General features: G+C 42.1%; 2 protein-coding genes across 3 annotated transcripts in view; one reads left to right on the forward strand and one right to left on the reverse strand.

The window, feature by feature from the left end:
- VKORC1L1 (vitamin K epoxide reductase complex subunit 1 like 1) lies at nucleotides 1-21,369 on the forward strand. Its single transcript, XM_074595834.1, has 3 exons — nucleotides 1-228; nucleotides 11,077-11,186; nucleotides 11,877-21,369. Exons 1-3 carry the CDS (start codon nucleotides 35-37, stop codon nucleotides 12,101-12,103), a joined length of 531 nt encoding a protein of 176 aa, XP_074451935.1. The 5' UTR covers nucleotides 1-34; the 3' UTR covers nucleotides 12,104-21,369.
- Nucleotides 18,358-27,539, reverse strand: part of GUSB (glucuronidase beta) — a 12,160-nt gene continuing 2,978 nt past the window's right edge. The window contains exons 4-12 of one of the 2 annotated variants that reach the window (XM_074595815.1): nucleotides 26,882-27,024; nucleotides 26,180-26,367; nucleotides 25,085-25,237; nucleotides 24,116-24,294; nucleotides 23,598-23,744; nucleotides 22,348-22,432; nucleotides 20,611-20,787; nucleotides 19,865-20,000; nucleotides 18,358-18,580 (exon numbers count right to left, since the gene is read on the reverse strand). In XM_074595815.1, coding sequence (XP_074451916.1) covers nucleotides 18,423-18,580; nucleotides 19,865-20,000; nucleotides 20,611-20,787; nucleotides 22,348-22,432; nucleotides 23,598-23,744; nucleotides 24,116-24,294; nucleotides 25,085-25,237; nucleotides 26,180-26,367; nucleotides 26,882-27,024 — 1,366 coding nt within the window. In that variant the 3' untranslated portion in view covers nucleotides 18,358-18,422. The remainder of the gene's footprint in view (nucleotides 18,581-19,864; nucleotides 20,001-20,610; nucleotides 20,788-22,347; nucleotides 22,433-23,597; nucleotides 23,745-24,115; nucleotides 24,295-25,084; nucleotides 25,238-26,179; nucleotides 26,368-26,881; nucleotides 27,025-27,539) is intronic. The other variant, XM_074595816.1, reaches the window with a different exon arrangement.

Raw genomic sequence — 27,539 nt, forward strand, 5'->3', positions numbered from 1 at the left:
GCGTCGCGGGGCTGAGGCGGAGGGAGGGGGTAAGATGGCGGCGCCCGTCCTGCTGCGAGTGTCGGTGCCGCGCTGGGAGCGGGTGGCCCGCTCCGCCGTGTGCGCGGCCGGCATCCTGCTCTCCCTCTACGCCTGCCACCTGGAGCGGGAGAAGGGCCGCGACCTCCACTACCAGGCCTTGTGCGACCTCAGCGAGCGGGTCCGCTGCTCCGCCGCCATCACCTCCAGGTGAGGCGGGGATGGGACCCGCCGCCGCCGCCTCCGCCTCCTCAGGCCGCTGCGGGAAGAAGGGGCTGGGAGTGCGGGGAGCGGTGGGGCTGGGCCTCGGAGCGCTGCCTCCGGCGTCACGGGGGCTGAGGCGGGGGGTGCTGGGGGCCAGGCCCGGCTCGCTGAGGGGGCTCGGCCGGGCGGCAGGAGCCTGCGGCTGCGGGCCGGGGCTCGGCCCGGGAGGGGCTGTCTGAGGCGTAAAGGGAGCTGGGCCTGTGCTGGGGGCAACGGGGTGGGCGGGCCGAGGAGGGGGAGGTGGGGGCTCCTGGTTTAGGCAGCCCCTTCTCTGGAGAGCTGGTGTGGGAACGGCTTTTTCTGGGAATCGCTACCCCAGGAGGGTGAGGCACCCGCAATTTCTGTGTTGTAATCCATGGCAATTAGCTAGAGTGACAGGCGTTTTGGTCGCAAATGCACGTTGGAGTGAAATGCTGTAGGTGTGACGAGTGGTTGAGGCCAACATAAACATGTACAATTGCAGATGATTTGCTTTGGGTTGTTTTTAATTGGAGTATCTGAATTGCTTTTTCATTGTAATGTTACCTGGCAGCACAGAAGATCGCCTTCGTGATACAGAGGAAGTACTTAATTTGAGAGAGATTTGTATGCCTCAGCAGCAAAAGCCCAGTCCAAATCTTGATTTGTTGTAGAGTTTCCTGTCAGTAATTACTTTAGCAGTTGTTTTTTAAAGGCCAGTGGTTGTCATTTCTGTCAGGAGAGTCCATGTATAAATTTTAATATGCTGCTAGCTTGACGTGTCATCAAGTAACTAGTTGATTGAATTATAATAGTGAAAAGACTTAATCTGCTGTGTGGTTACAAGTGCTACCAGTATAAATATGCTATCAGAAATACTTTTGGGTGTAATTTGGCTAAGAAACTCCCCTGGAAGCATATAATCAAGTATTTCAACTAACAAAATAAGGTGATTTGGCCAGCAATCTCAAAACTGCTCTGTGCACGTATATATATATGCGTGTGTGTATATATATATAGGCATATAAAGATGTATGCAGAGGGATCTATAAGTAAGGAGATGGGAAGGGAGGGGCTTGCTTATTCAGCAAATGTATGTATCAAGTACTTCCTTTTTTTAAATGAGAATTTTGTTGTTATCATGTTAGGGCCTGCAGCTGAATGAGTACTTGGGGGTTTTATTTTTTTTTCTTTTCAGTGTAACCTGCATAAAAGCTGTCATGGTTTGTAAAGGTACTTGCTGTATTATCATAACAAGCCAGTGGGGGAGAATGTGCCCATACTCTGACAAGGTAGAAGCTGGTTAAATTGTTTAGGCAAAATGTAGAAGAAACTCTTAGTTTTAAAACCACTTTTGTGGTGACAGAAGTGGGATTGTGTTATGTTACAGAGATGTGTATCTACAGATGTCTGAAAGGACGCTCTTGCAATTGAACGGGGGCTTTAACTCTGCTTTTCTGTCTGTTATTTGAGAAGTGTTGCAAAATGAGAAGTTTCCATCTAAATGGGGAGACTTCAGTAAGCTTGACAGATAATGTAAACTTATAAATGAAAATTTTGCATAAACTACTGACATTAAGAATTTTACCACAGATAGAGAGTTAAAAAGAGAATAACAGGGATTTAAGCACCTAAGTAGCTTCTGTAGTCTGTTCTTGTGTAGAATTGGTCCTTCATTAGTTTTTTTTATTGTTATTGTAAATGCTGCTATTGAGATAGGGCATTTGAAGTAATAGTTTTAACGTATGTTTACTAAATGCTTTGAAGAAGTAAAATAATTCCAAATATGTCTTTAGGTATTTCTAATTACGGAATAATGCTTGGTAATTATAGGGTTTGTTAGTAATGCTGCAGCTGAAATGTTGAGTATGCCGTGATAAAATCGGTAAGTACTTTACTGCAGGAATTCTATGTAATAATATGAACAGTTAAGGATAAAATCGACTAAAATCTCACTAGCAGTTGCTAGGAGAATCATGCTTAAAGACTGAAGTATTGCAAATGTCAGGATAGATCCTGGTAATTAGAGCAGGTGGTAAGAGGAGTTTGTGGAAAAGGAGCATGCAAGTTCTGTTTAGTCAAGCCATATTTGGAGAAGAATGTGCTTTCAATGCCGTACAGGACACAGACGAAAAAGGAGTATTGCTTTAAAACTAAGACAAGAGGGCAAGTTATTAAACTTTGAAGTAAGAATAACAAGGAAAGAAAGTAGTCTTATTTTCCATGTTGCCACAGCTCTTTATCACTCATTCTCTCTCCCTCTCTCCAATGGAATATTCCTTGTTCCTACCACACGTCACTAAAGTTTCTCTGCAAATTGATTTCTAAAAGGAACTTTTAACTACTACTTAGACTTTACTGACATAGCAGAGTTTCAATCACTGCGTTCCAGCATTTTCACAAGAAACACAGATTTAACTTTCAACCGTTTCTTTTTTCATTAGGATCTTACACGGCCAGTCACAAATTATATTAGCTGATTAGCAGGCTTAACTTTACAGGGTTAAATGGGTGACGAACTTGTACTTTGTGGCTTTTACGGATTTCTAGAGTGTTCATTCATTTGTGTGACTATTTAAGCTAGATTTACTAATGGAATGTAACCGTCTTCACATTTCAAGTGTTGACTCTAGCAGTGGACTGAACTTTGACAAGCACATCATAGTGCTGGGATTAATTTTAACTGTATAGAATAATTAGAATAAATTAGTATATTCTTCCTTGAGCTGAGTTACTTTGGAACTAAGTTCTGGTCTTTGGAGAGGATTTTTTTCACTAATAAGCTGTTGATATTTCCAAGTCTTGCTTTTAAGCCAAATCTGGTATTGGCGCAACAATGAGAACAGAAATGTTGAAAAGATTACTAGTGTACAGAGGGAGGAGCATGGAAACTCTTATATCAGAGACTGACTCATCCAGAAGATTGTGTTGGAAAGATACCTTCCTGGTATCCCTTATTCAAAATGTTAATGGTCAGCATATTTCAAGCTTTTATCACGGGGAAAGTTCATTAAATAGTTTAAAAAGAAAAACACCTAAGGACTGTACAATAAGGGAAAGTATTAGGGAAATACCTAATGTTTTAATTCAACAGTTGTTGTAGAGGTTTTAAGTGAACTGCTCTCCTGTATTTGAGAATAATTAAGTGGCAAGAATGGCTTTATTTATAATGAAACTGGCTAATAGCAGTTCCTGAAAAATATTTTTGTTTTTGCTGTTACAGTAGTTTCAGAGAGGGAATTAAACTAACAGATGAGTTTCAAGTAGTATGGATAGTGGCATGGCTTGAAATGAAATGTGGCATTTAAGTAGTAATGCAGAGACCCAGAGCTTTTTGCTTGTTCTTTCTCATGCCCTGGAAGACTTCTGGGTCTTTTAATATGTTTCTGCTTGATTCCGTCTTGATTGATTTAAGGTTTCTGCAGAGCAGATTAATGGATGGCTCTTTTTGAATGAAGCTTTGTAGCCTGGCGTGTTTTAATACACACTTAAGATAGCTGGCATGAATGACCAAAGGGCACATGTCACTGTATATCTTTAGCAATATTTGTAGCTTTTGGCCAGCTGCGTAAGTGAAGAGGTTTGGAAATAGTCAATATTGATCTAGGTTAACATCTTTAGCTAACTTACTGAAGAAGTTCTAGAGTCAAAATAGGATTCTAAGAACCTGTGTTCATCTGGATATAATTTGATAGATGTCTGAACTTTATGCTAATGTGCAGGGTCTTGGGTTGTCATCTTGCATTTGAGCCACTCTGAAATGCCTGTTCTGAAAAAATCTTGATATGCATGTCTGCCTTACGTCTTCTAGTGGACGCACCAAAATAATCATCTGTTAGTTCTTGAAAATGCACATCTGTAAAATTTTGTGTGTGTTGTAGACAGATCTGTGCAGACATGCAGCTCTTGTACTGGATTTGCCAAGTGTGGCCTTTAACAACTGTAGTAGTATTATTGTATTGTTCTGCTCACCTTCATAAATAATTTTAAACAGTGAATTTAGACCTGTATTATGTTCGAATTGTTTAGTCTTGTGACATAGTGTTTCAGTGCTATGTTGTGTGAGTATAATTACGCTGGTGTAGAGATGATTCCTCTGCAGAGTGGGCGTGCAATTATCCTATAAGATATTGCAGTTAAAACTTTGACCGGTGCTGGTTTTTCAGTGAGGCATACCTTGCTAGAACTACAGTTCTGGTGCGTCTTTATAGAACGCAGACTGTAAGATATCAAGTTGACAAGAACAACCCTATTATCTGAGGAAATGGGACATGGAAGAAAACTTCTCTGAGCTCCTCCCTAACCTGATGTTTATATTGCAGGTTCCCATTCAGTTCTGTTGTGGGGCAGTTCCTGTAAACTTGATGTCTGTCAAGTTTGCATGATTCCAGGTTAAGAACATTATATAGCAGTTATCTTTCATATGAATGGTAAGTTCCTGATCTCCCAGCATTTTTTATTGCTGTATCTGCAAACAAGCATTCAGATACGTTTGAGGTTGACAGCTGCAATTGTTAGTGACTGATCTAAGGTGAGAAATGGTAAAAGTAGCTTTGTGCAGGTAGTGGGAAAAGCTTGTCTAGTTCCTTCTTGTGAACCACTGGACACAAATGAGGCCCGTGGGCTTTTTTTTTTTTTTTAATTTTACTAGTTTTGCAAGTCTTTGCTCTTTTCTGGTCAGTGATATCTTTATCCTGAGTCAAGTTAATTGTTTTTGTTATGTATCTTCCATTCTGTGTAGAAAAAGGTGGAAGTTTAGTTAAACTGATGAAGGGCAGTATGTGGAGCAGTTGGTGGTCGTTCAACAGGAATCATGTGTGGTTCTTAGGCTACCAAAATAGTTTACCTGAAAATGTTGCCTCCTGAGACTTAGCTATAATCTGTCCTGTAATTTGAAATTGGTGGTTGTTCATTTCTGAGGATTGCAAATTGTTAGAAAGCAGGTGTAAAAATGCTTTTTCAGTTATTCTGTAGGAAGTATTCATTGTTTTTGCTGTCTGAAGGAACGTTGGAAGATGTCTAGTTTGTTGATTGAGCAGGGGGAAATCAGTGTAGACAGAATCCATCTAGTATGTCAAGCACTCTGCTTCAGGAGGATTTTGAGTGCTGCAGGTTCGAGATGATGGTGAATTGGCAGAGCTATAGCTAGATGAGTATGAGACAAGCTTTACAGCTAAGGATGCCAAGCCAAAAAGCGCAAACAACTTGAGGCCGAGATAGGTTGTATTATTCTGCTTTTTCAGACTGGCTTCTAGAGAAGATTTTGCCTTTGTGTTGTGTATTAGTAATTTATTTTATAATTTTTCATTTTCCATGGCAAAACTTAACAAAGGATACAAGTTATAAAGTTTTATAGAAACAGATTCAATGCCAAAGGGGAAGGGAGAGAGACTCAAAGTAATACTTCTGCTGAAGGGGGAAAAAAAACCCAACCTTGCTGTGTGAGCTAAGCTTATCTATCCCACTTGGTCTGCCAGCCAGACGGGCAGCACAAGTGCAAATAGGACTCAGACAGAGCTGATAGAGGGTGGACTTGATTGGGGAGGCAGGGTGCAGAGGCTGGAGGGTGTGAGCTGAGAGGGATCCAGAGGTTATTTCGTGTGCTGGGGAAGGAAGGTGTTTCGGGAACACTTGTAGAAAAACAGCTTCATCAGAATTACAGCAAGTTGTTCCCAAAGCATCAGAAGCTGATGTTCGAGTGATTTTTGTCTTTTAACAAAAATCGATGGCTAAATACTTCAGCAGTACCCCAGCTATAGGACTCTTCCCCCCCCCCCCCCCCCCCCCAAACCTTACAGTGTATACACAAACACATGTATTTTTGCTTTTCATAAATACATAATTTCTAGCTTGACTGGAATTTGCAATAGGGCTGGGAATTATTTTGCCTGATGCGGAGTAAATTTAACAAAGTGTCTGTAGTTCAAATACAGGCTTAATTTATGATATCTTAATAGAAGAGATTATGTAGAAAGAATACAATGCTGTTGGCTTGTAGCTTGGATAACCAGTGCTTCTGTAAAGACAGCTATAAAATAATTAACCACTGTCTTCTTGAGACTTTGCTGATCTAGGCACTGACATTTTTTTGGACTGTTTCTGAGGTAGAGCTGGAGGATATACAGAACAGAATCCCATTTGTTTATGGTAAATACTGCTAATAGATTTAAACATGAAATTAACTGTATCAAAATTTTTGAGCACTCTTGGCAAACTTACAAATGAGGAAATTTTAATCTCCTTTCTTTTGGCTTCTAATTGAAGGCTTTTACTTAATTTATTAAAAGTGTTAGATTGGCGTAAGTGACCTTGTAACCATGAACTAGGTTTAATGCAAAATCCTCTGGTGAAGCTGTAAAGAAGCTGCAACTAAAGTTTCTCAACACTGCGAAGTATTAACATGCTCTGGATCCTTTGACCTTTATATGAGCTTTTCACTGAAGGTGATGTGTGAGCATAGGTCAGCTTTACTCCCCTCCTGAGAACTTTCATTCTGTTCCCTAACTTATCTCAAAAGTCACATGGTGCTTAAGGAAATGTGCATATAATTTTCTAAAAAAAGCCTAGACTAGATAAATAATATTTATTGTTTCCTCAGGGTTACAAAGTAGTAAACAGTGCTTGCTGTTGATAACAGAATAATGTTTATGGGATGAAAAATAATCCTGAAATGAGGGGCTTTAAGTAATCTACTACTACTCAGAAAACAAAACTTGAGTTCTTCCCTTACAGTTTTCTGAAAATATGATTGAGAGAGAAATGTGTTGGAAAACCTGCCGCTGCACAAATGCAGAGTGTTCTCAGATTTTGAATGAGACATGCCATTTAATAAGCTGATTTTCTGCAGGATTTTCAGCCAGATATTTAGGAGAGTAGAATGCAAACTGGGAAGTGTGTGTGCGTTTTGTTCAAGGCCTTTGCTACTCGCTGATGTTAGGGGCATGGTACTGATGCTAGCGGGACTTGACCTGATCCTAGTATGATTCTTTTCATGTTAAAATGAATATACTGTAGTTCTTTTCTTGACATGAGAACTAAGGATTGCCAAGTGACATTGAGGTGATGCGATTCTGGCATTCATCACTGGAGGATGTTGTGGAGGTCAAAAGTATGTGTTCAGAGAGTACCTAGGTACATTCAGGAAGGCTTCAAGGCAGGCTACTGAGCCTCTTGATGCAGGTGAAGCCACAGTTCAGAAATTTCTTAAGCTGATTCTCATTTTAATGATAATTGAGGTCCAGGAGAGCATCTTGAGGGATGATGTCTTTGTAAAAGCCCTTAAAAACATCATCTGCAGGTAACTGTCAGAATTGGGGTGCTTGGCTAGAAAAAACAGTAAAGCATTTCTTACAGAGGGTGGATGAGATAACAGTCTGACTCCTGGCTAAATACATACTTTTTGTTTGTTTGACTTGCTGTGTTTGGCAGGCTTGGAATGCTGTTGCATTTTGAGCTAATACTGATAAGTGTTCCAGCTTTGAACTTCTTAAAGATGGAGGTTGTTTACTTGTCCTTTAAAATGACTGAGATACTGGTGTACTGCATGAGGTTCTCTTGGTTGCCTTTCTGCCAGCGGAACTGTCCCTGATAAATCATGGTAAAACGTTTAAAGTTAAAGTGTACTCCCATAATACACCATTTTGGAATGTCGAAGATGTTCATAACTGTGCAAAAGAGGTAGTGATTTAACAGTATAAGATTTTATTGGAGATATATCGCTTGTGGATCAAAATGACCTCGGTTCTTCTTGTCTTCCTGTTAAGAAGTGTCAAGTGCATTCAAATACAGCTTTAAATTTCTAAATATACAACTCTTCTGAGCTTTGTTAAGTATCAGAAAACCAAAGGGACGCTGTTTAGAGAGTGGATAATAATTTTCAAGACCTCCTTTTGATAAAAGGAAATGCACATTGGATTAAAAGTTACTGTTGTATTCAATTTTAGATGTTAGGAAACGACATGAACAGTTCTAAACACTTTATTTTGCATTTCTTGAATCACTATTCTGAAAACTTCTCTGAAGAACATTCCAAGTTGTACCTGCGGATGGGGTGCCGTCTTGAACAGAGGGAACTGGAGTTACTTGAAACATACAGGAAGATGTCTTAGAGATTTATTTTAAAACTTCCTTGAAGTTAGTTCGGATTACTTTGGGTTTTTTTAATAGGAGTGAAACTCGGGAGTGGCAAAAGCCGGCTTGCCACTTGTGTTTGTCATAGTGCTCTGAATCACCCAGGGTGACTTCAGCAGAATTTGCACAACAGAACACTTGACTGCTCCAGGGATGGGGAGCCACAAGTTGGTACCAGGAAAAAGTTGGGTTTATCTTGCTGTGCAAGCAGCTCTTTAATTAGTGCACTTCATTTGACTTACATTCTGTATCCAAAAAAATTGATCCAAGTTAACAGTAGTTCTTGTAAATTACATTCTTTATAAGAAAGACAAGTTCGGTGAAGAACTGAGCAGTTTATAGTCCTTTTTACTGATGTTTTATTTGTTGGAGTTTATTCTGTCATTAGGACTGCAATCTTCTTGCTATTTGTTTGCCATATGTTTTTAAACTTTCAAAGTTGTCATAACTCAGGTGTGATTTGTGTGATTTTGGTGTGAGAAGGAAGGTTATCATACTCAGTCTTCTTCCTTCCTCCGAATGCCTGCAAAAGTACTTGGTTCATTGTGCATTTTAGTGGGGTTTGGGACCTCCTTGATCGAATTAGGAGATGATTTAGTCTCTTTAGTAGAGAAATTAGATAGAAATAGAAATATACAAAGTCTAAATATTTTGCTTTTCAGTTTGTTGCAGAAAATTTCCTCACACTTCAAATGTATAAGGCTGGAAAAAGTGCTTAGTCTTAAAACAGCAGGCTGCTGTGCTGTCTTGAAGTGTGTGGAATAAGGTGCAAGATTAGAGCTGTACTCCGTGGACTGAAATGTAATACTTGATGTCCTTAAAGCTGCTACAAGGCCAACAAGATACTTCATGAACTATTGCATGTGGAAAAAGCTTTCACTGTGCTTTGACCTTCTTGCAGCTATGAACAGATCACTTGGGACTACTGACTGTCAGGAAGGGCACGAGCTCGTTATCTTTCCATTAGCAACATTTTATTCACTTGCAGATTAAGTGTAGGGATAGATTTCTGTAGTCTAAAGTTTCTGATGTTTTAAGCTTGAGTTCGCCCTCAAACTTGACAGGATCTCATGAGCATCAGAACCCAGAGCGTACAGCTGGGGCAGGTAGAGGGTAGGAATTCAGCACCCCGCGGTTACTTTGAGCTGGGCTAATGCTGAACCACAGACTTGGGCACGCTTGGAGTTACGCTGTTCAGTCTCTCGGTAAGGAAACCCTGAGTGTGTTCAAATGGAGTTTATTGTCACCCTACGAAAGATTCTCACTTGGAGACTAGAACAATACATTGTAGCGGTGGATGCTAAGCTGAAAAACCCATAAATGTGGTAATATGAAAAAATAAAACTAGGCTATTAAATGCAAAATGATGATACCTTTAATATATTTGTCTCGCTCTTTAATACTGCATTTGTTGGCTGGACAACCTCTCACATATCTGTGAGATTATAAAGTATTTTGGAGATGGTTGCGGTACTTTATTGTGTGAGGAAACTGCTTGTGACGTGGTGGTAGACTTTCAGTGGTCTCAGATGTTTGGTGAAGTGTATCAGCTGCATGCCTGTAGCTTGCAGAGAGCAAACCTATGCTGTGTCTTGGTTTAGTAGAACCAGTGCATCTAATACAGCAAGTTACTCCCCAACTGCACTTCCGTTGGCATAAATGTAGCACGCTGGCGTTTTCTGCTGCGACAGCAGTGAGGAATTGCATTTTTTTCTTAGATAGTTATGGGACAGTCAACCTGATAATGTGAACCTGGCCTTACATTTATGTAGTGCTTTACTTGATGCTCTGAAGACATGCTGCCGATATCCTAATGTTCTCTTGAAAGTGAATTAAGTTGCATGTTGAAGTAGTGTTAACTTCTTATATTTTCAAGTGACACTAATAAATATGGTCCTCACTTTGCTTTTACAAATAATGGTGTGATATGCCTTAGGGCATCAAATTAATGGTTTCTAGCACAAATACATTTGCTAATTTAATCTCTTATCCCCCTCATTGCAGCAGCAGTTTTGTAGGGCTTGTGTCACTTTCTACCTTATCACTAAAACATTGAAAGTCGCTTTGTGGCTAAGGTGCTAGTTCAAAATGCCACACTGTGCAAGGGCTCTAACAAATGAGATCTGTGAATCTTGTTACGGTACCATCCCCAGCTCATCTGCTTGACAGATTTGGGTTCATCCTAAAGTGTCAGACTGATCGGGAGCAGCTGAAGTGCAAACATATGTTCTGATTTGCTTGCTCGGATGCCAGCGAGGTAGGTGCTGGCAGAGCTGGTAACTAGTTACCAAGTTGTACCATTTTCCCTCAGCTGTATAGTGAGCATGTGTCCAGCTTACCAGGGTGGAGAGAACTGCTGAAGCTATCGTTGGAGCAAGGAAGCGTTTATTTGACAAAAGAGCTTTAAACTACAACTCTATAAAGCAGGCATAGTATTTGGTGAAGCTGCAACTGCGTGAACTTAGTAGTTTCTGGTGTGTCAAATACCATTAATCAGCGATGTGTGGGATAAAGTTGTACCTAGTGCACCTCCTGGTGCAAGCTGCTTGGTTTTCCAGGATAACCCTCAACTTCACATAGGACTGCAGTGGTCATGTCAGAATATATGTTTCTTCTTCTTCCCCCCCCCAGCAGTGATGAATTGAAAATACCAATGTAAAGCACTAGGTGCCCAAATACAAGTTAATTAGTTTCACTGTTTTACAGATGGGGTCGAGGATTCGGTCTGTTGGGTTCCATCTTTGGAAAGGACAGTGCACTAAATCAGTCAAACAGTGTTTTTGGACTCGTGTTTTATATACTACAAATGCTACTTGGTAAGTATTAATTCAATTTAGAGCCTAAAGTATGTAACAGGTCTGTGGTGATGAGAGTAGTGCATTATACATTGTGCAATCTGCAAGACACCAGATAAATGCATGTGATTTTTTTTTTCTAAGCAGCAGTCTGATGATACATCTCTCCAAAGGGCGTAAAAACCCAACTGATAACAAGAGCAATTGCATTTTCTCCTGCTATGCTATTAATAATATAAGCTTCAAGACAGTTGCTGCCTTAAGTATATTTAGCACTGGATTGCACAATAGAAAAGAGAAGAAATAAAAATGGAAGTTACAAGTTTTGCAGGAGGAATAGAGATAGCAGGCAAAAAAGTGCATGAAGTGTAATGTATGCATATTTCTTTGTCACTATATGCTATAAAGCTATTAATATTGATAGACATAACTTGACCAGCCTGTAACTTTCCCATAACTCAGGAATACGGAAGATGGTAAATACAACACACACTTCTTATCAAAGGACTGTCGTACAGAACCTAGAAGCTCCCCTCCAAATAGCGATTTGTCAGCCATCTTGAACTCATGGTATTTTAAACAGACTTTTATGTAAAAAAAACAAACTTTGCTGAGTAGCCTTCAGTTTGAATTAGTGCTCAGGCTTTTTTGCTTTGTGTGGAAGGGGGGGAAATGAGAGCAGCGGTAGTAACTTTCTCTCTCTCGTTGCAGGTATGACAGCAAGTGCAGTAGCAGCTCTAATCCTCATGACATCCTCCATAGTGTCTGTAGTAGGGTCACTGTACTTGGCATACATTCTGTACTTCGTGCTGAAGGAATTTTGCATTGTCTGCGTCATCACATATTTGCTGAACTTCATTCTCTTTATCATCAACTACAAACGACTAGTTTATTTGAACGAGGCCTGGAAACGGCAACTCCAACCCAAACAGGAATAACGCCTGTTTGAACTCTTGACTGACAGTCTGAAGACCCAACTTCCATTAAGTTTATTTTGCAGTAACTTTTTATTCTCCATATCAGACACTTTCCCTGAGAATCATAACTGAATTTTTAATTATAAATTTGAAGGGGCCCTAGATAATTTTTTGTGCTAATCTTCAATTTAAATGTGGTTATGAAAGAAAGCTCTAATACAATCAAAGACAAGCTTTAACTTTACTTTGAAGGAGTTTTAGCCACAGCAAAACCTAGACTCTCTCTCTTCCCCCTCCACTTGTGAAGTGGGTAACACTTGCTATAAAATATCCTGTATATAAATTCAGGTATAACAAGATGTGATCATGACATTAAATATTCTAGACTAGTATTACCATATTTAATGTTGCCATGTTTACAGTATGTGTATTACTTTTTTTTTTTTAGCTGATGGACTTAGATTTGACTAGGACTTATACTGTAAATAAAATTAGAAATATTGGTTTCATCCCTGGAGAACTCACTGTACAATCAGTTTCGTTAGCCTAGGAGCTGTCAGAGCGTTCTGCTGATAGTCGACTGACGTGATGGAAGAAGTGATCTCTCTAGAGAACACCGTGTTGCTGCATTAACTGCTAGTGCTTTCTCAAGAATGATGGTTAGGTTTTGTTCCATGGTGGTTTTGTTTGGGTTTTTTTGTCTCCAGTAATGAAAATGGAATTAAAGCTGAAACCTGAAGTATGTTCATGAAACCACAACTTCACTAATTTCTGTACAGAATGAAAATAGCTTAATGTGGTCACTAGGAAGCTGCCAGCAGGATATTATATGCAGATTGGGGGTTGGTGTGTCCAAGAGTGCTCTTTGAAAGGACTTAATTTCCATGCAGAGCTGTTTCATTTTTGAACTGCGGTCAGACAGCCAGTGTTACTAATGTTTGATGTTGTATAATTGCTGCAGTATAAAATGGCATTTTGCAGTGGAAACCACTGACTGAGTGGGATAACCAAGTAGTGCACTGAAGAAGCAGTTACTTAATTGATCTTCGTCAGGATCTTTGGCTTGTGCTATATTGGGAAATGAACTTTAGGCCTGACGTGTGTAAGATCCCTTGGAAGGGAAACCTGTTTAGTGGGATAAGTAAGTAAATGCGCTCCCGAAAATGAAATGTGATATAGCGCTATCATTGCTCTCTCTAATAACTATAATTGGAAAAAAAAATTAAACTGCAGATTTAAACCAAGGAACAAAATTGTAAATGTTTCTGCACTCAGTATTCTAAGGCTGAATATTAAAAGTGCCTTCTGTCTTAAAATCTTAAACCAAATACTTTGTGTTGAACTTGGCAGGCAGAAGTGTCCTTGCTTTAAAAATGAACAAACAAACAAACAAAATTCCCAGCAAAATTGCTGGGGATAGAAGAGTATTAAGAGATCTATTTTAGTTTTTAGACCGAGAAGTGGTAGCAATATTGTTTCAGTTGAATCAACGTGATAGAAGGCTGACAATGTGATTCCGAAAAAGTAAAATACTTGTGTTTCAGACTCTGTGACACCAAAATGTGTAGGTTCAGCTACTTTCTGTAATTGGTGCTGTGCTGCTTTTTGCCCTTGTCAGCTTCTAAATATGAAGAATTCCAACTGCGTACCCATTTATTTAAAGAATTAGTTTAACTTAATTTTAGGATTTTTTTCTTAAACATGAATGTCAGAGAGACACTTATGTTGTATGGCTAAGTGGATTATAAACACTAAATTGCTGAGGATAAACTTGACTGTGAAACATGCAGTGTTCCGTAGAGAAAATAGAATTTTTAGATTGAATTCACAAAATAGTATTTAAATTACTACTGAAGTAATTTCCTGGTTTGTATCAAGGATGTAGGTGGAAACTGCTTTTATGTATAGAGTTCTGTGGTATGACTAACAGACATCTGTTGCATGTAACACTAAATTACTTGTCCCTCTTGTCTAACAGTTTTAGACAACAATTCATTAAATGCGTTTTGTATTGACCAGAGTATAGTTAAAGCTTGTCTTGATGTTTAGTTCTGTCTCTCAAATGCCTTGAACTTTGATATGAGGGGAGTGAATGATGTTCAACTGGTCCCTCAAGGCTTCGCTTTGTTCTCTTGTAAGCCCTGAGGCAATATCACTGTTTAATATGTTGAATAGATTTATTTTGATGCATTCCTGTGATCTACACTAAAGGCGTCTTTTCATCCAAGGAAGAGGTGAACACGTGCTGCCTGAAATGGTTAGTCGCAGTGCTAATATCTCAGAACAAGCAGCAGTGGAGACAAGTATAATCAATGATTACTTGGTCCAATTTCTGGGTGTACTACACCAAGAAAAAGAGAAAAAAAAAAAAAAGGAAAAAAGCCCCATCAGCTGAAAGTCTAGGTGTTGACTAACTTCACTGTGTCTTGTGCTTGTCTGTGTGGGCATAGTCTGTTAATTCAGTTTGTTTAGTAAAATTGTTTAGGGCCAGATTTTGAGCAGTCGTGTCTGCAGTCCTTGTTTGTGTGCACTTAGGGATCAAATGGAAATTGAGTTTGGTCTCTGGAAGAATTTGCAGCTACACTTCGTGCACGATCTTGCAAATCTGATCCTTAATTGTGAACTCTCTTGTCTTGTGTGCTTTTCTTGCAGTTACTTTTTACTGGAAGTGATTTGCTAGAAGTGGCCCTAACTCTTCTACTTTCTCTCTTGTGCTTCAGAAATGCAGTTGGCCTGAATAAAGGGCAAAATAATGTTAGTAGTAGAAATTTGGACCTTTTTGCTTCCAGTTCTTTGACTCTTTCCTCGTTGCTCTCAATGATAGAAACAGCATATTTCTTCCAGTAAAATGGCTCAGGTTAAAATTAGCGATGTGATGGAGATCTGACGAGTGCTTCATGCAGCTGCCCCCCTGCCTGTCCCCCATCCGAAACAAATGTTGTGGCAAATATGTGCTCAGTATTACTTTGAGCCTTACGCATCTGTAGGCACAAATTCTGAGAAATCTTGAGGGTACAAGATTATGGGTAAAAAAGCTAAACAATAATACCTGCTCTGGCAGAGAGACAGGGGGACAGCAGCATCATTACACAGATTCTGGTTGTGGTCTCAACAATGAGAACGGAGGGGAAAAAAATAATAATCTGCAAATGGTGGTTCTGAATTTGGGCTTTCCCCCCCCTCCCCCTCCTGGCTCTCGGAAGTTCTGCAGGGAGAGGCCCATTGGAAAGGCAAAAGAACCTCATCCCAAAACCTGCTTAGGAATCAAACATTCCCAAAATCCTCTTACTGTAAGGTACTTGCTACTCTTAAGGCCAACGAAGCATTCAAGTCTTGTTTAGGAAATGAATGTTCTTGGAAGTTTCTTACTGTAAAGTGTTTGTGAAGCTAAGGCCAATGAAACATTCCCTGCCACCTCTGATCTCTAATGTGACAGCAGATCTCTCTTACGAGGAGATTTCTGCATACCATAGTATGCATTTGTCTTCTGCTGTACAGTCTCTCGATTCTCCAGAAGGATTGGTGAGGTGCTTCAGGCAGCACTTGATGCTCCTAATTTATATGGGCTAAAGTCAAAGAGAGATCCAATAGCTTTGGTTTTGCCAATGTTGTTTAAAGGTGATCTAGACAAAGCTGGTCCAGAAAAGATGAAGTATTCTGTTACCATAAAACTGTATTAAGCATGGCCTAAATATTAGGTGTTTGTTCTGTATAATATGTTCCATCAACTATTTATTACTAGTGCTTTAAACTCCAAATTAAACATCCATTTAAATGGAGTCATTGGGCAGATGTTCCTTTTATCAATATAGGTTGAGAGATTCTCTATTGGAGGTTTAGGATACAATTTTGCTAACAGGTAAAACAATGTAAATATGTACGAATTCTATTTGTTGCACATAACTTTTTTGGTATAAAAAAATAAATGTAGAAATTACCTGTGGACGTCTTGCTGCAATCATTCTTACGCTGCATTCATGCAGTCGAAACGTAAGAGCTTGAATGAACCCAATCAGAGGCCTTTTTGGACTCAGTCTGAGCCTTAGAAACTGTTTTTAAAGTCAGTACTGTAATTCTGTTTCTAGAAATGTACTAAGTTGTGATTTTTATTTTTTTTTTTCAAAGACATTGTGTATTAGCAGTAGAAGGGTTAAAGCACCTGGGTCCCCAGAGATACCAGTTTATAGAATTTCTGCAGCTTCATCGTGTCTTGCTGAATGTTGTGTGCACATGGGTGTGTAAAGGTTGAGCAGCATTGGCTTGAGGCTTTAACTGTTTACAGTTCTTGAAGCAACATGCACAAAAAAACCTGTTAAGTATGTTATTTTTATCGCTTCATGCTTTCCTTGGTTCTGTAGGTGTGCTTTAACTGCACTCTGACAAGATCACAAAGTATCTGGCAACTGCTGTGTGTTTTCCTGGATTTGGGGGGGGAGGGAGGGGGCTTTGGGGAAGGGCTGGATAAGGCGGGTTGTGTTTACAATTGCACTGAGCTGTTGAGAACAAGCAGGAGCTACGACTCTGAAATGTGCTGAAGCGTGTGCTTACCATACGTGTGGATATTCAACTTTGCATCTGTCTTGTTGGACTGAACTAAAGTAATAGCTTTCTCTTCTGCAACCGCAAGCGCTGTGCGTTATCCCAGGGATCTGAGCCCCAGTTTGTAATGCGTTAACAATGTCAAATCTTTATCTGTATTTTGATGTGGCAGCTGTTGGTACGTCATGTCTGTTGAAATGGGGAAGAAGACGATTTAAAAAAATGTATGTCTAGAGATCGAGAAGTTGAAATTGCTTTCAAACACTAGCAGTGGGCTTAAATATGGCATTCACTCTTACACCATGGTACACTTGAGCAAGCGTCTTCTTACTACGGATAGATGTTTACACTCTGGGTTTTTAGTTATATAGAAAATCTGTAGACCTAAGGTGGTATAACCATAAAGAATATTGATAGTATGTTTCTTCTTTTCCCTTAAAAACGCAAGAGAAATTGAAATCTGCAGTGAACGTGTATGTCCTTATTCTGCCTGTGGCAGTGTGGAAGGTGGTGTTGGTTTCTAATGTACCACATCTAAAGGAAAGGGAATTCGGCCAAGACACAACATAAGAGCAAATATTTTCTTTATACTGGCAGATGTTTTGGTCCTTTTCTTGAGGTAGTAGCAGAAGAGCCAGTTGCAGGAAAAATAGTCAGAGCAACAGTTTCACACAGTTATCTGTGAATTGGAATAATGAAACTATGTAATTGTGCCAACTTCCAAAATTCAGTAGGCAGCCTCCAATCTTGTAGTTCTGCTACGGGTGACGCTGCTCTTGGGACCGCGCTGGGATGTTGCAATAAGAAGGTTGCAGACTAAGTCTGCTGAGCTCTTCTGTGGGTATTGGCAGAATCTAGCACAGCCTAAAGCCTGGCCTTTAGAGTCCTCTAAGACTGGTGTGCCACATGAAAGGGATGTTACTACACTACATCACTGTCTAAAGTAGTGCGTGCACATTAATTTACACATCACCCTACCCCAGGATGCTTCAGGCCAGTATCAAAAAGGTTTAGATCAAACTTACTCTCTAGACTACTGTTACTGTAGTGCATAGCAACAATTGAATATGAAGGAAGCCCTTCCGTGCTGGGAGGTAAAACCGTATCTAATAGCGACAGTTCTGGTACTGTGATTAAAATAAATAGTTTTAAACAAAGTTCAGTTGATGTAGTACCTACTTATCTAAAATATTCCACCTTGCTGCTGTAGTAAGAATTCCATGCTGTATTGGAGTGCGTTGGATATCCTCACAGAAGTGGTGGTTCATACACTTCCTGAATGCTGTGAATTCTCAGGATTTCTCAGCCAGCCACGTACTTTCTGTCCAGCCAGAGAAGCTATTTAAATTGTTCTCGTCCGTTAATCCTGTGGACAATTTGCTGTGATCTGAGTAGCGTTAACTGTTAGGGGAGTATAACTGGAAAACCTCATTTGCATTGGAAGGATGTGATGTTCATTTAGAGTAACTGGGATTTTTTTTTTTTAAGTCTTCAGCATTGATTTGTATCATGTAATTTATTTTAATTCATTTTTGCCATAAACAGATACCTCAGTCAGGATCTCTAACTTCAGTTCCTTGAAACTCTGAATATTCATTTTAGTACCTGGAAACAGGAAGCCTACAGACATGGCTAAGCGTAGGAAACTAGTGTTTCTGATCTGCTTTGTATCATAGTCACTAATTCAGATGGACTAGAAATTGCAGTAGACTTGCAAGACTTGAGACAGGCATAAGTATTATTTAAACAGAAATTTAATGAACAAGTTCAGTATAGCACCCAGCCGCTATACCTTTTGATTTCACTTTAGAAAGAGGGAATGTGATTTTATTATAGGAGGAAGACAGCTTGATTCATTTGCAATCTTCCAGTATCTTTCTCTAAGAACAAATGCAGCTGATTTGGGCTGTCGTTGGCGGGTAAATATTCCTTTCTTGTTCCCCAAGACACGTGTGGTCCCTGCAGAGAAGTTATAAAATAAAGCAAGTATATATAAAATGCTCTTATATCCCCAGCTGTGAACTGTTATGATGTACATGCTAATCAGGTTAGGTGGAAGAGACCTATGCACTTTCTTCTACACATAGTCAGGTACAACAGGGAACTTGGCAAATGTAACTTGCGTTATCTTGGCAAGATTAATTGATGTAACTGAGCAATATAGCTGCAATTCATTGTATTTACAACTGGTAAGTTGATGACAGTTAGTTCAGGTGTGCCCATTAACTTGATCAGTATTATATTTACAGCAGATGTTTCTTCTGCTATTAGTTCCACTTTGAAATTTGATGGTGAAAATGTTGATTACTAACCGTTTGCCTGTACTGTCCTTTAGTGGTGTCCATATCCTTTTTGCCTATTTTAGTTTTGATAGGAAACTAGAGAAGAAGATCGCAACATGTAGAGAGACTGGAACTACATATGTGTATATGAACCTGTCTACATTTTCTCCATCGTCCTATTTGAAATCGATACTACTTTTCTGACCGCTTCTCTACAATGACTTAGTTTTCTAATACCTATATTGGTGCTCTACAGATTATTCTTAATGGTGTTTCTCTGCCTGAAATTAACACTGACTGTTCACCACCCTAACTCACGGCAGGTGGCATATGCATAACTGGTTCCTTACTAGGTCTCCTCTGAGTTGTAATTGTTTTAATTTCTGTGTGACTGTCTGCACTGTAGATTAAGTAATGCTCCATACTTTGCAAATGCACTTATCATTTATTAATAGCGGATGGAGCGTCATGATAGACAGTCGTCTACCAGTGTGGCATCAGGTCCTCTCTTGCTAAACCTCTACCAAGTTAATAATACGTTATTTAAGGTGCTGTGTTACTAAGGGCAGTTGTAGATGAAATACGAAGCAAGTGAGACACATCCCTAACAGCTGACTGAAGCTCTGAATTGAGGATGGCCAAGAAATAAAGTCATCTGGGTTTGCTCACAGGCTTCCCTGGCATTCCGCCCTAGTGCGTTGTCTCATGTTCTGGGGAACATCTTTGCAGGTGGGACATCTAGGAGCTCAAGCTGGAGAGAGGGGACTCATTAAGTACAGGCAGGACCTTTCCTCTTGCTTCGCTCATGCCGGACTTTCTCACAGAAACCAGCTGCGCTCTGTCTTGGTAAGCAGAGTGCCCTTTTCTCCTACCCTACAGCGCAATATTCTTTGTATATCATAAACCATTTTAAACTTGCAGGGAGGATGGAGAGTTGGTTAGAATATAAATATAAGCTTACCTTGATTAGTCATGAAATCAGCAAAATTCCATATGAGCTCCCCAATCACGTACTCTTTCCTCTTTTTGTCAAAAATGGAATGGTACTCTCTTAGCATAGCTTTCTGATACTCCTCGCTGAACATAAGAGGTGGATCCTACAGCCAGGAAAAAGAGGTGGCCTTGAATTAAGGTGACAGTTAATCTCAGCAAAGGCTCCGTATGTTCACTTCCTAGTTATTGGGGACCTGCTTTAGGATTGCTTGGTCTTTTCATTGCCGCTGCATTAACAATGGCTGTCTAGTGATGAATAGCAACTACTGACGTTACAATGGGAGACGCACATAAAGTACAAACATAATGCCAGATATATTTGGGGGGGAGTTTGTGGTGTTGCTTGGTAATGGTGCTTTACCATGACAGGTATAGACAGGAGTGCCACCCCCTTCTATGCAGGACGGCATCATGAAATGGATGTTTGCTCTCCAGTGTCGTATCTTCCCATTAAGTGTTGTCTGCAAATGCCGAAGTACAGATTTCAAAGTGCTCAGAGCTAAAAACTTCTCTTTAGGTAGAATCTAACCTTTGGTAGTCAGTGGCAAAGCTCATTCGTTTCAGTGTAGCAGGATTACAATCCTGGAGTATTTCAGACACTCACAAGCTACTGCATCTCAAAACTAAGGAGTCAGGCTCAACCTCTTCTACTTAAATTTTACTGACCCTATAAGAGCAGTGCTTTTTTCCATCTAGGGCATCTATAACACTTACGCTGTGAAGTCCAGGAACCGAGTCTGCTCCATATTCACTCTGGATAATGGGTTTTTGGTAGGTTTTATACCAGTTCTCAAACTGTGTTGTGAGTTGTAGTGGAATAACTTCCAGGTGGCCTGGGTCGTGATACCAGGAGAAGTAGCTATTTACACAAATGACATCCACATAAGGAGCCTACAGAAAACAAGGGGAGAGTGTTTTGTCACAGGGCTCAGGGTAGACAACCTTCACTCATAAAGCTAAATCCTCCTTTTGGTTTATTTCATGGAATGCAGTTTCATTACACAATAGAGTCTTCCCCCACCGCTCAGGCCCTCCCAACGTGACGTTTTTTCCCATGAAAAAAAGCAAGATAATAAGCTAATAGTGCATAAATTTGGCGTTTTTCATACAGATGTAGGGAGTCAAAGAGTTAAACGAGATCAACCCATTTCATCCTCAGGTTTGTTAGAAGTTTTTGAGTTTCCAAGATGTCTCTGGCTTGCTGGTACATTTAGATGTACTTTTTGAGTATTGGAATGTGATTATCAAGTTAGTGGTCAAATATTTTGACTAGCAACTAAATTTGTGCATCAGTGGTGCAATACTAAGACTAAGCATTCTGCAAGTTATATGCCATTTCTACCACATGGACAGTATGATAAAAGGGCACAAAGCCCACTAAAGATAAAGTGATGTTGTATGTAACTTGTTCAATGTTCTCTTAACATGTTTTGTAATAAAAGGAAAAAAAAGTTCTAATATCACCTCAGTGCATGAGATCTGTTCTTTGGTTCTGTTTTCCTGCGTCTCCTCAAGCTAGTCAGAACACGCTCGAGGGGCTGGGCTGTCAGGGTCTGGGTGTGCGTGCCTGAGGAAGCAGCGGTAGCCAAGAGCAGATCCCTGCGGGGCACCCTCAAAACTAGAGCCATCAGTTTTATTTTCCTGGAGTGGGGAGGAACAGACCTCTCGGAGTTACAGAAGGTCATTCCTGCTAATTGTAGGACAGCTTGAAAAAAAACCCCACAAAATGTAACCTGTAGTGGGGATGTGTGGCAGTATCATGTACCTACAAATCTGCCTGCTAGAAGTGTTTCTTGTACAGTAGTGACAAGTATTACAAAGCAATTACATAGGAACTACCCCGGAAGCAAACTTATGTGTGTTAAAGATCTTTGGTTCATGCTGTGGCCAGCTTAAGGCACAGACATCCAGGAAAAGCGCCTTTTGGCTGTTTATACAGCTCTAGGACTTTAATTATGAAGCTGGAAGAGCTTCTAGATTATTCAGCATTAACAGACATTTGCCAAAGAAGATCTAGAGCAGTTTAAAGCAAGTATTAAAGCAAAGCTTCCTTCTTTAGACTTCCACAAGGGCTGTTAGCATTTTAAAGAGGTTTAAGCTTTGGTTTAATCGAAAGTGAAAACCCAATCAATGGAATAGCAAAGCATGACAATGTTAATGGCATCCAGAGCTCTGATCCTTAATACTTCATTCAAGACAACAAACTGTTCTTCTCTCTTACAGATAATTTCTTTTCAGCTGGACTACAACTACAGGATAAGGTGCCTTGTACTAGAAACAAAAAAGTAAGTTTTCTTCTGCCTCTCCCTGTTAAATATCTCCAGTAAACTTGGGAAGGTGGGGGGAAAGGACTATAAAACAAATGACAAGAAAAGGAAATTTTATGTATGAATTAAAAAAAAAAAAAAACAAAAAAACAAAAACATAAACTAGGAAATAAAGTAAACTTACACCACGGTCAAGAGCGTAATTAGCATCTGTCACAAAGGTTACTGGTCTGGAGGGATCGAGAGCTTTAGTGTGAGCTATCACTGTCCTGTTTGCAAACAGTAAAGCAAGACTTCAACAACAGCATGGAGAAGCACAGCCCCGTTTCCCCAAGCTCTCTGTCCTTTCACCACCCCCCCTCAGACATTTGGAGCTGCTTTTCATTTAGCAGGCAGAGTATTTTTAATTAAATACTACAGGATACTTAGTGATCCTCTGCTATAAAGTGCCTGCAATTCTAGCCAGTTCTGCAGGAGTATAAATATGATGGCAAAGAGACCTTTATCTGTCACAAAGTCAGGTGCTATCCCACCTGAAAAAGAGACCCGAATGAAACTATACCGACCACGGGCATGCTAATTTGTCTGTTGGTGCCAGCAGCTTGGAAGCTGGAGAAGGGACAGTGAGTTTGAAGACAAAAATGTGAGAAGGGCAGCGGAAAGTTTCTAAGCAACTCCCGGGATGTGTTCCTGCAAAAGCACCAGGCCCCAGCCCTACAGCACAGCAGGCAGAGCAGCCAAAGGTTGGCTGCTTTTGAGGAAACCCGAGATGAGGGAGAATGGGAGGATGAAGCTCTCTTCTTGATATTGCAGGAAGGTTGTGGATGGATCATTCTAAAGAACGAAAACTCACAGTTACCTCTTAATGTGCTTACAGATACTAGGGACAGGCTGCTACCTCATTACAGGGACAAGTCTTGGCTATCCAAAGCTTAAATCTCTTTAAAAATAAACCCAAGGGGTCTGTAGGAACTCGAAGCAGCGGCTTTGAAGTGGGGTGTCACAATCCCCTACAGAATAAATAACTAGCACTAACCGAAGAACCTTGTCTTCAGAACTAAAGGCCAATTATTTCTCAGCTTTGAATTTAGCACTTGTCTTCCATTGCTAACAAGGAATATCCTGGTTCCATCAGGTCTCCTTTTGCTGAACCCTTAGGTCAAGAAGAGATGCTCAGACCAAACGGACTCCTGGTAATTTTGCAGATGCTTACTGGTTCAGAAACAGCAGATTGAGACTGATGTGCGGTTCTGAGCATCCGTTCAACACGTGCAGCGGTTACACGTTTAGTTTGCATCTGCAGGTACCGTTTCAGGGTTCCCAAAAAAAACACTTGCCCTCTCTTCGCTATTTCTCTGTACCATCCCAAAGGAAGAAGATGCATCACCTGCCGAGATTCAAGCCTCAGCTCTGTATACAAGCAGACGCACTTACTTAAAGTAGTAAGCTGCTGGGGGCAGCTCCGATGCCGGCTCGTTGGCTACTGACCACATCACAACGGACGGCCTGTTCTTATCCCTGCGGATCAGCTCCTCCATCACAACCAGATGATGCTGCAAGGACTTGTTCCCAAAGCTCTCGCTTATAGACAAGAGGAAGAGAGATACGGTGAGGGTATAAAACCTATCCCCTTTGCCTTTCCCTGTGAAAACTCAAGCCTCTGAGCCTTAATGCTGAATATGGCTTCTGCCCTATTTCCCCAACGCCTGCTGCACAGTTCAGGGCTGTGGTTTGGGCTTGTTAATCAAGCCAGACCAAGTGACGTGACGGCCGTGTGGCAAAACGCCCTCCGGTTGCCCAACTTCACCAGGCACACGTGGCGCAACGGGCCGATTTCTAAATAGAGCAAAGTACTTCCATTATCAGGTCAACGGGCACTGCGGGAGGGGAGCGGCCACGGTGCCAGGGACGAAGATAGAAACAAGGGGAAGGGTATCTGAGCGATTGCTTACGGCATTTTAATCCCCACTCCCGGGCACTCGTCGATCACCACGATGCCGTAGGCATCGCACAGGTCCATGATCTCCTCGGCGTAGGGGTAGTGGCTGGTGCGGAAGGAGTTCGCCCCCAGCCAGCGCAGCAGGTTGAAGTCCTTCACGACCAGGGGCCAGTCGAGGCCTTTGCCACGGATCTGGCGGGGGGAGACAGAGACATCACACCCCATTGCACTGCCGGGACAGGGCTCCTCCTCGCATGTTAGCTGGGCACCACTGCGGCCCTGCTCGCTCACAGAGCGCTTCCAGCCCCGGGCGCCATTTCTAGACTGCCGCTGAGGGATGCTGCCACATGCACGCTCAGCCCCTGGGTGTTTGGAGAAGCAAGAGGGGATGGTGGTTACAGCCAAGCTGCTGGCACTGGCCACTTCGGGGAGCTGCCCTGCCCTGCCCAGGCCGTCCTCTCCCTCCCCTTCACAGATGTTAGCCATGAGGCTGAAGGAGGCCCGGCCCGGCGGGGCTCTGCGCCTTCCCCCGAGGGGAGCCCGCGCTCCCGCCGCCCCTGAGGAGAGCGGCGGGGCGGGAGGGACGGGGCGGCTCGGCCTCCGGCGCGGCTGTGGGGCCGCCTTGTGGCCGGGCCGCGCCTCGCAGCCCCGACCTTCCCCGCCGGAGGCTGCTGTCCCCGGCATTTCCCGGGGTGGGGAACCCGGGAGCCGCTATTTCTGACTGGAAGCCATGGCCGGGGAGTCGTTTAGCTCCTCTGCCAGCACAGCCCGCGCTCGCCCACGGGCCCTGAGAGGGATGTTAACGACTATGGCAGGACTGGGCATCGTGTCCCCTTAATGTTCACCCTGGCAGCTCCCAGCCTGGGAGAAGGATGTGAGGAAACAGCCCCTTTGGGTGGAAAGGGGAGGCAAGAGCTGTTGCCGCCTCAATGGCACAAAGCGAGGTGCCATTGTGCCCCCACGACCATCACCGCACACTTACGTCTGCGTCTTCGTGCTTGTTGACGCCGTGGAAGTAGAAGGGCCTGCCGTTGATGAGGAACTGCGTGCTGGTGACGTGGACGGTGCGGATGCCGACCGGGAGCGTGTACACGTCCTCCAGCAACGCCCCGTTCACCTGCGCCTGCATTTTCACCTGGATTCCCAACGGGGAGACGCGAGTGATGCGCTGGGCTTCGCAGGGATGCCCTGTGCTCCCTCCCCCTTGGCTGTAAGGGCTGTCCTGGCTGCCCGTCATATTTCCCAGCCCTGCCTCGGCACCCTGCCTGCTCCTCACCGCTGCTTCAGCCGCCTCTTGCGGTCCCCACCTGCCTCCTCGGGGAAGGAGCAAGGTCTGACTAAGCAGAAAACAGGAATCCAAGCTGGGGAAGCAGAATGATGGAGAATGAAGCCTGGATAACCCTTCCGGGGCTTGTTCACCGCAAGAGCTTCAGTTTTGTTTCTCCTTACGCATCCAGGCCATTTCATCCCCCCCAGCAAGACAGCGGTACACCTCTTCTTCTCTGCACCTCGATACCAGCCAACAACTGAAACGTCATCTGCTCACAAGAGCTACAAACCTGAGCCCCTGGAAACTCACAGCAGCTCATCTGCCCTAATTTCTGCACCTAAACGTCACTGCTCGTCCTTACTCACACAGTCTTCCAGGCTCATGCTATTGATGCTGAACTCTTGCAGAGTGGGAAGAAAGCTCACTGCATGGCAAAGCATGTGGACGTGGTCAGCAGCCTGCTCCTCAGAGACTCTCTGCTTTAGAGGTATCTCCTCCCCTGTATTGTTCCAAATGGTCCTCTTGCAAGGGATTGATTTGGCCCTAAATGTGGAGGCCAAGCATCTGAGAGCGCGTATGTGCTCTCCAGGCATGCCCCCCTCTTCTCACCAACAGACCTTTCAGTTCAGCATCCAGGAAGCTGGCAAAGCTTGATTTCATTACTGTCTAATTAGCAATGCCACTCTGGTCACATGAACAGGATCTGCGGGAGAAGATGAGTGCAGAAAATAGGCCATATGGGAGTTCCTTAACCCTATTAGACAGTCAGAGGGAACACACACAGAAAGGAAGAAATGTCACTGTTACCTCTAAGGAGTAGCGGTATCCAGGGTTCTCGTGCATCAGGTAAGGCCACCAAAGGTTTGGGTTCAGGACTTTTAGCTCTCCAGCTGGCCCATCGCCTGTAGCAACCACTTTCCCTTCTTGGTCACGTAAACTCAGGGACAAGGAATAGAGTGTGCTGCCAACAACTGACACCTGATATTGCACCATTGCTGGTTCAAAGGGAAAAAAAAGACAATCAGAGGCTGCCATGAAAAATGCATGCATCAAATGTTGGAGGGTTTTCACATACAGCAGCATTAAAAAATGAGGGAGATGTAGAACAACAACAGAGTGGCGTGAATAGAATGTAGGAAGCATGACCTGTCTGTCTTAGGGTCCAGAAGTTTCCATCCAGATTTGTGTATCACACAATTCTGTTACTTAGAGATAATCCTGCTTCAAGTGGCAGGAAGACTGCCCCTACTGAGAAATTCTACTTTGGGAAACACCTGATCATCCTTTCGCTTTAACAGTAGTCTCTTGCAAGCACTTCTTTTTCTCTTACTGCTTCTGAACTCTTTATCATATTCTTGCAGCTGCTGAGCTGTGCCATAGACCAGCTCAGGTTCAATAGAAAGCCACTATGCAACAAATTCAATCAGACTTTTGCAGTATATTTTCTCTGCTGCCCTTGTCAGCTCCATTTGGAGCCTGAGATAGCTGCTGTAATTGTTCTGGACCTACCAACACTCTCTGATGAAGTAGTTGTCACAGTAATATCATCTATGTAGACAGAAGGAGTGGTGTAAAGCACAACCGGGCGATGGATTCCAGCATAATTAAAGAAATCAAACCTGATGTTCTGTACAAAATAGTTCTTGGGATACCTGAGTGAGCAAGACAGGAGAAATGGCTACATTATGTTTCATTATACAAGAACTGAAGGCAGCATATGGACGCTAGCGATGTAAAATAGTCATGTAAAAATAGATGCTAGCTGGTAAAATAGTCTTTACAACAGGATGGAGCTATCTCTCAGTCGTGCTACTGCTGCTACGCTGAAGGGAACCACCAGTTAACAAACATCTAATGCACTGAATAGGTTTGATCCTTCAGGATAGCTGGGACTTGCAGTTTCCAGCTGAACTGAAGCTTCTCAAATCTGCTGTTGATTCAACTTGGCAAATCACTTAATTTCAGTTCCCTGTGTATAAAACAGATGCAATAACTCAGTGTGGACTCCTCATAACACCAAAGCTTAAACTCCTCCCTGCTCGACTGATTAATTTTGGCATAAATACAAACAATGCTTTTCTAAGTTGCTCGGAGGGTCTTATGAACCAGCAGCTGAATAAATTCCATTCTGTCATCCCTGGGATAAGCTCAGCAGTACAGCGCTTTA

This window comes from Larus michahellis, chromosome 7, assembly GCF_964199755.1.
Source record: "Larus michahellis chromosome 7, bLarMic1.1, whole genome shotgun sequence".
Taxonomy (NCBI): Eukaryota; Metazoa; Chordata; class Aves; order Charadriiformes; family Laridae; genus Larus; species Larus michahellis.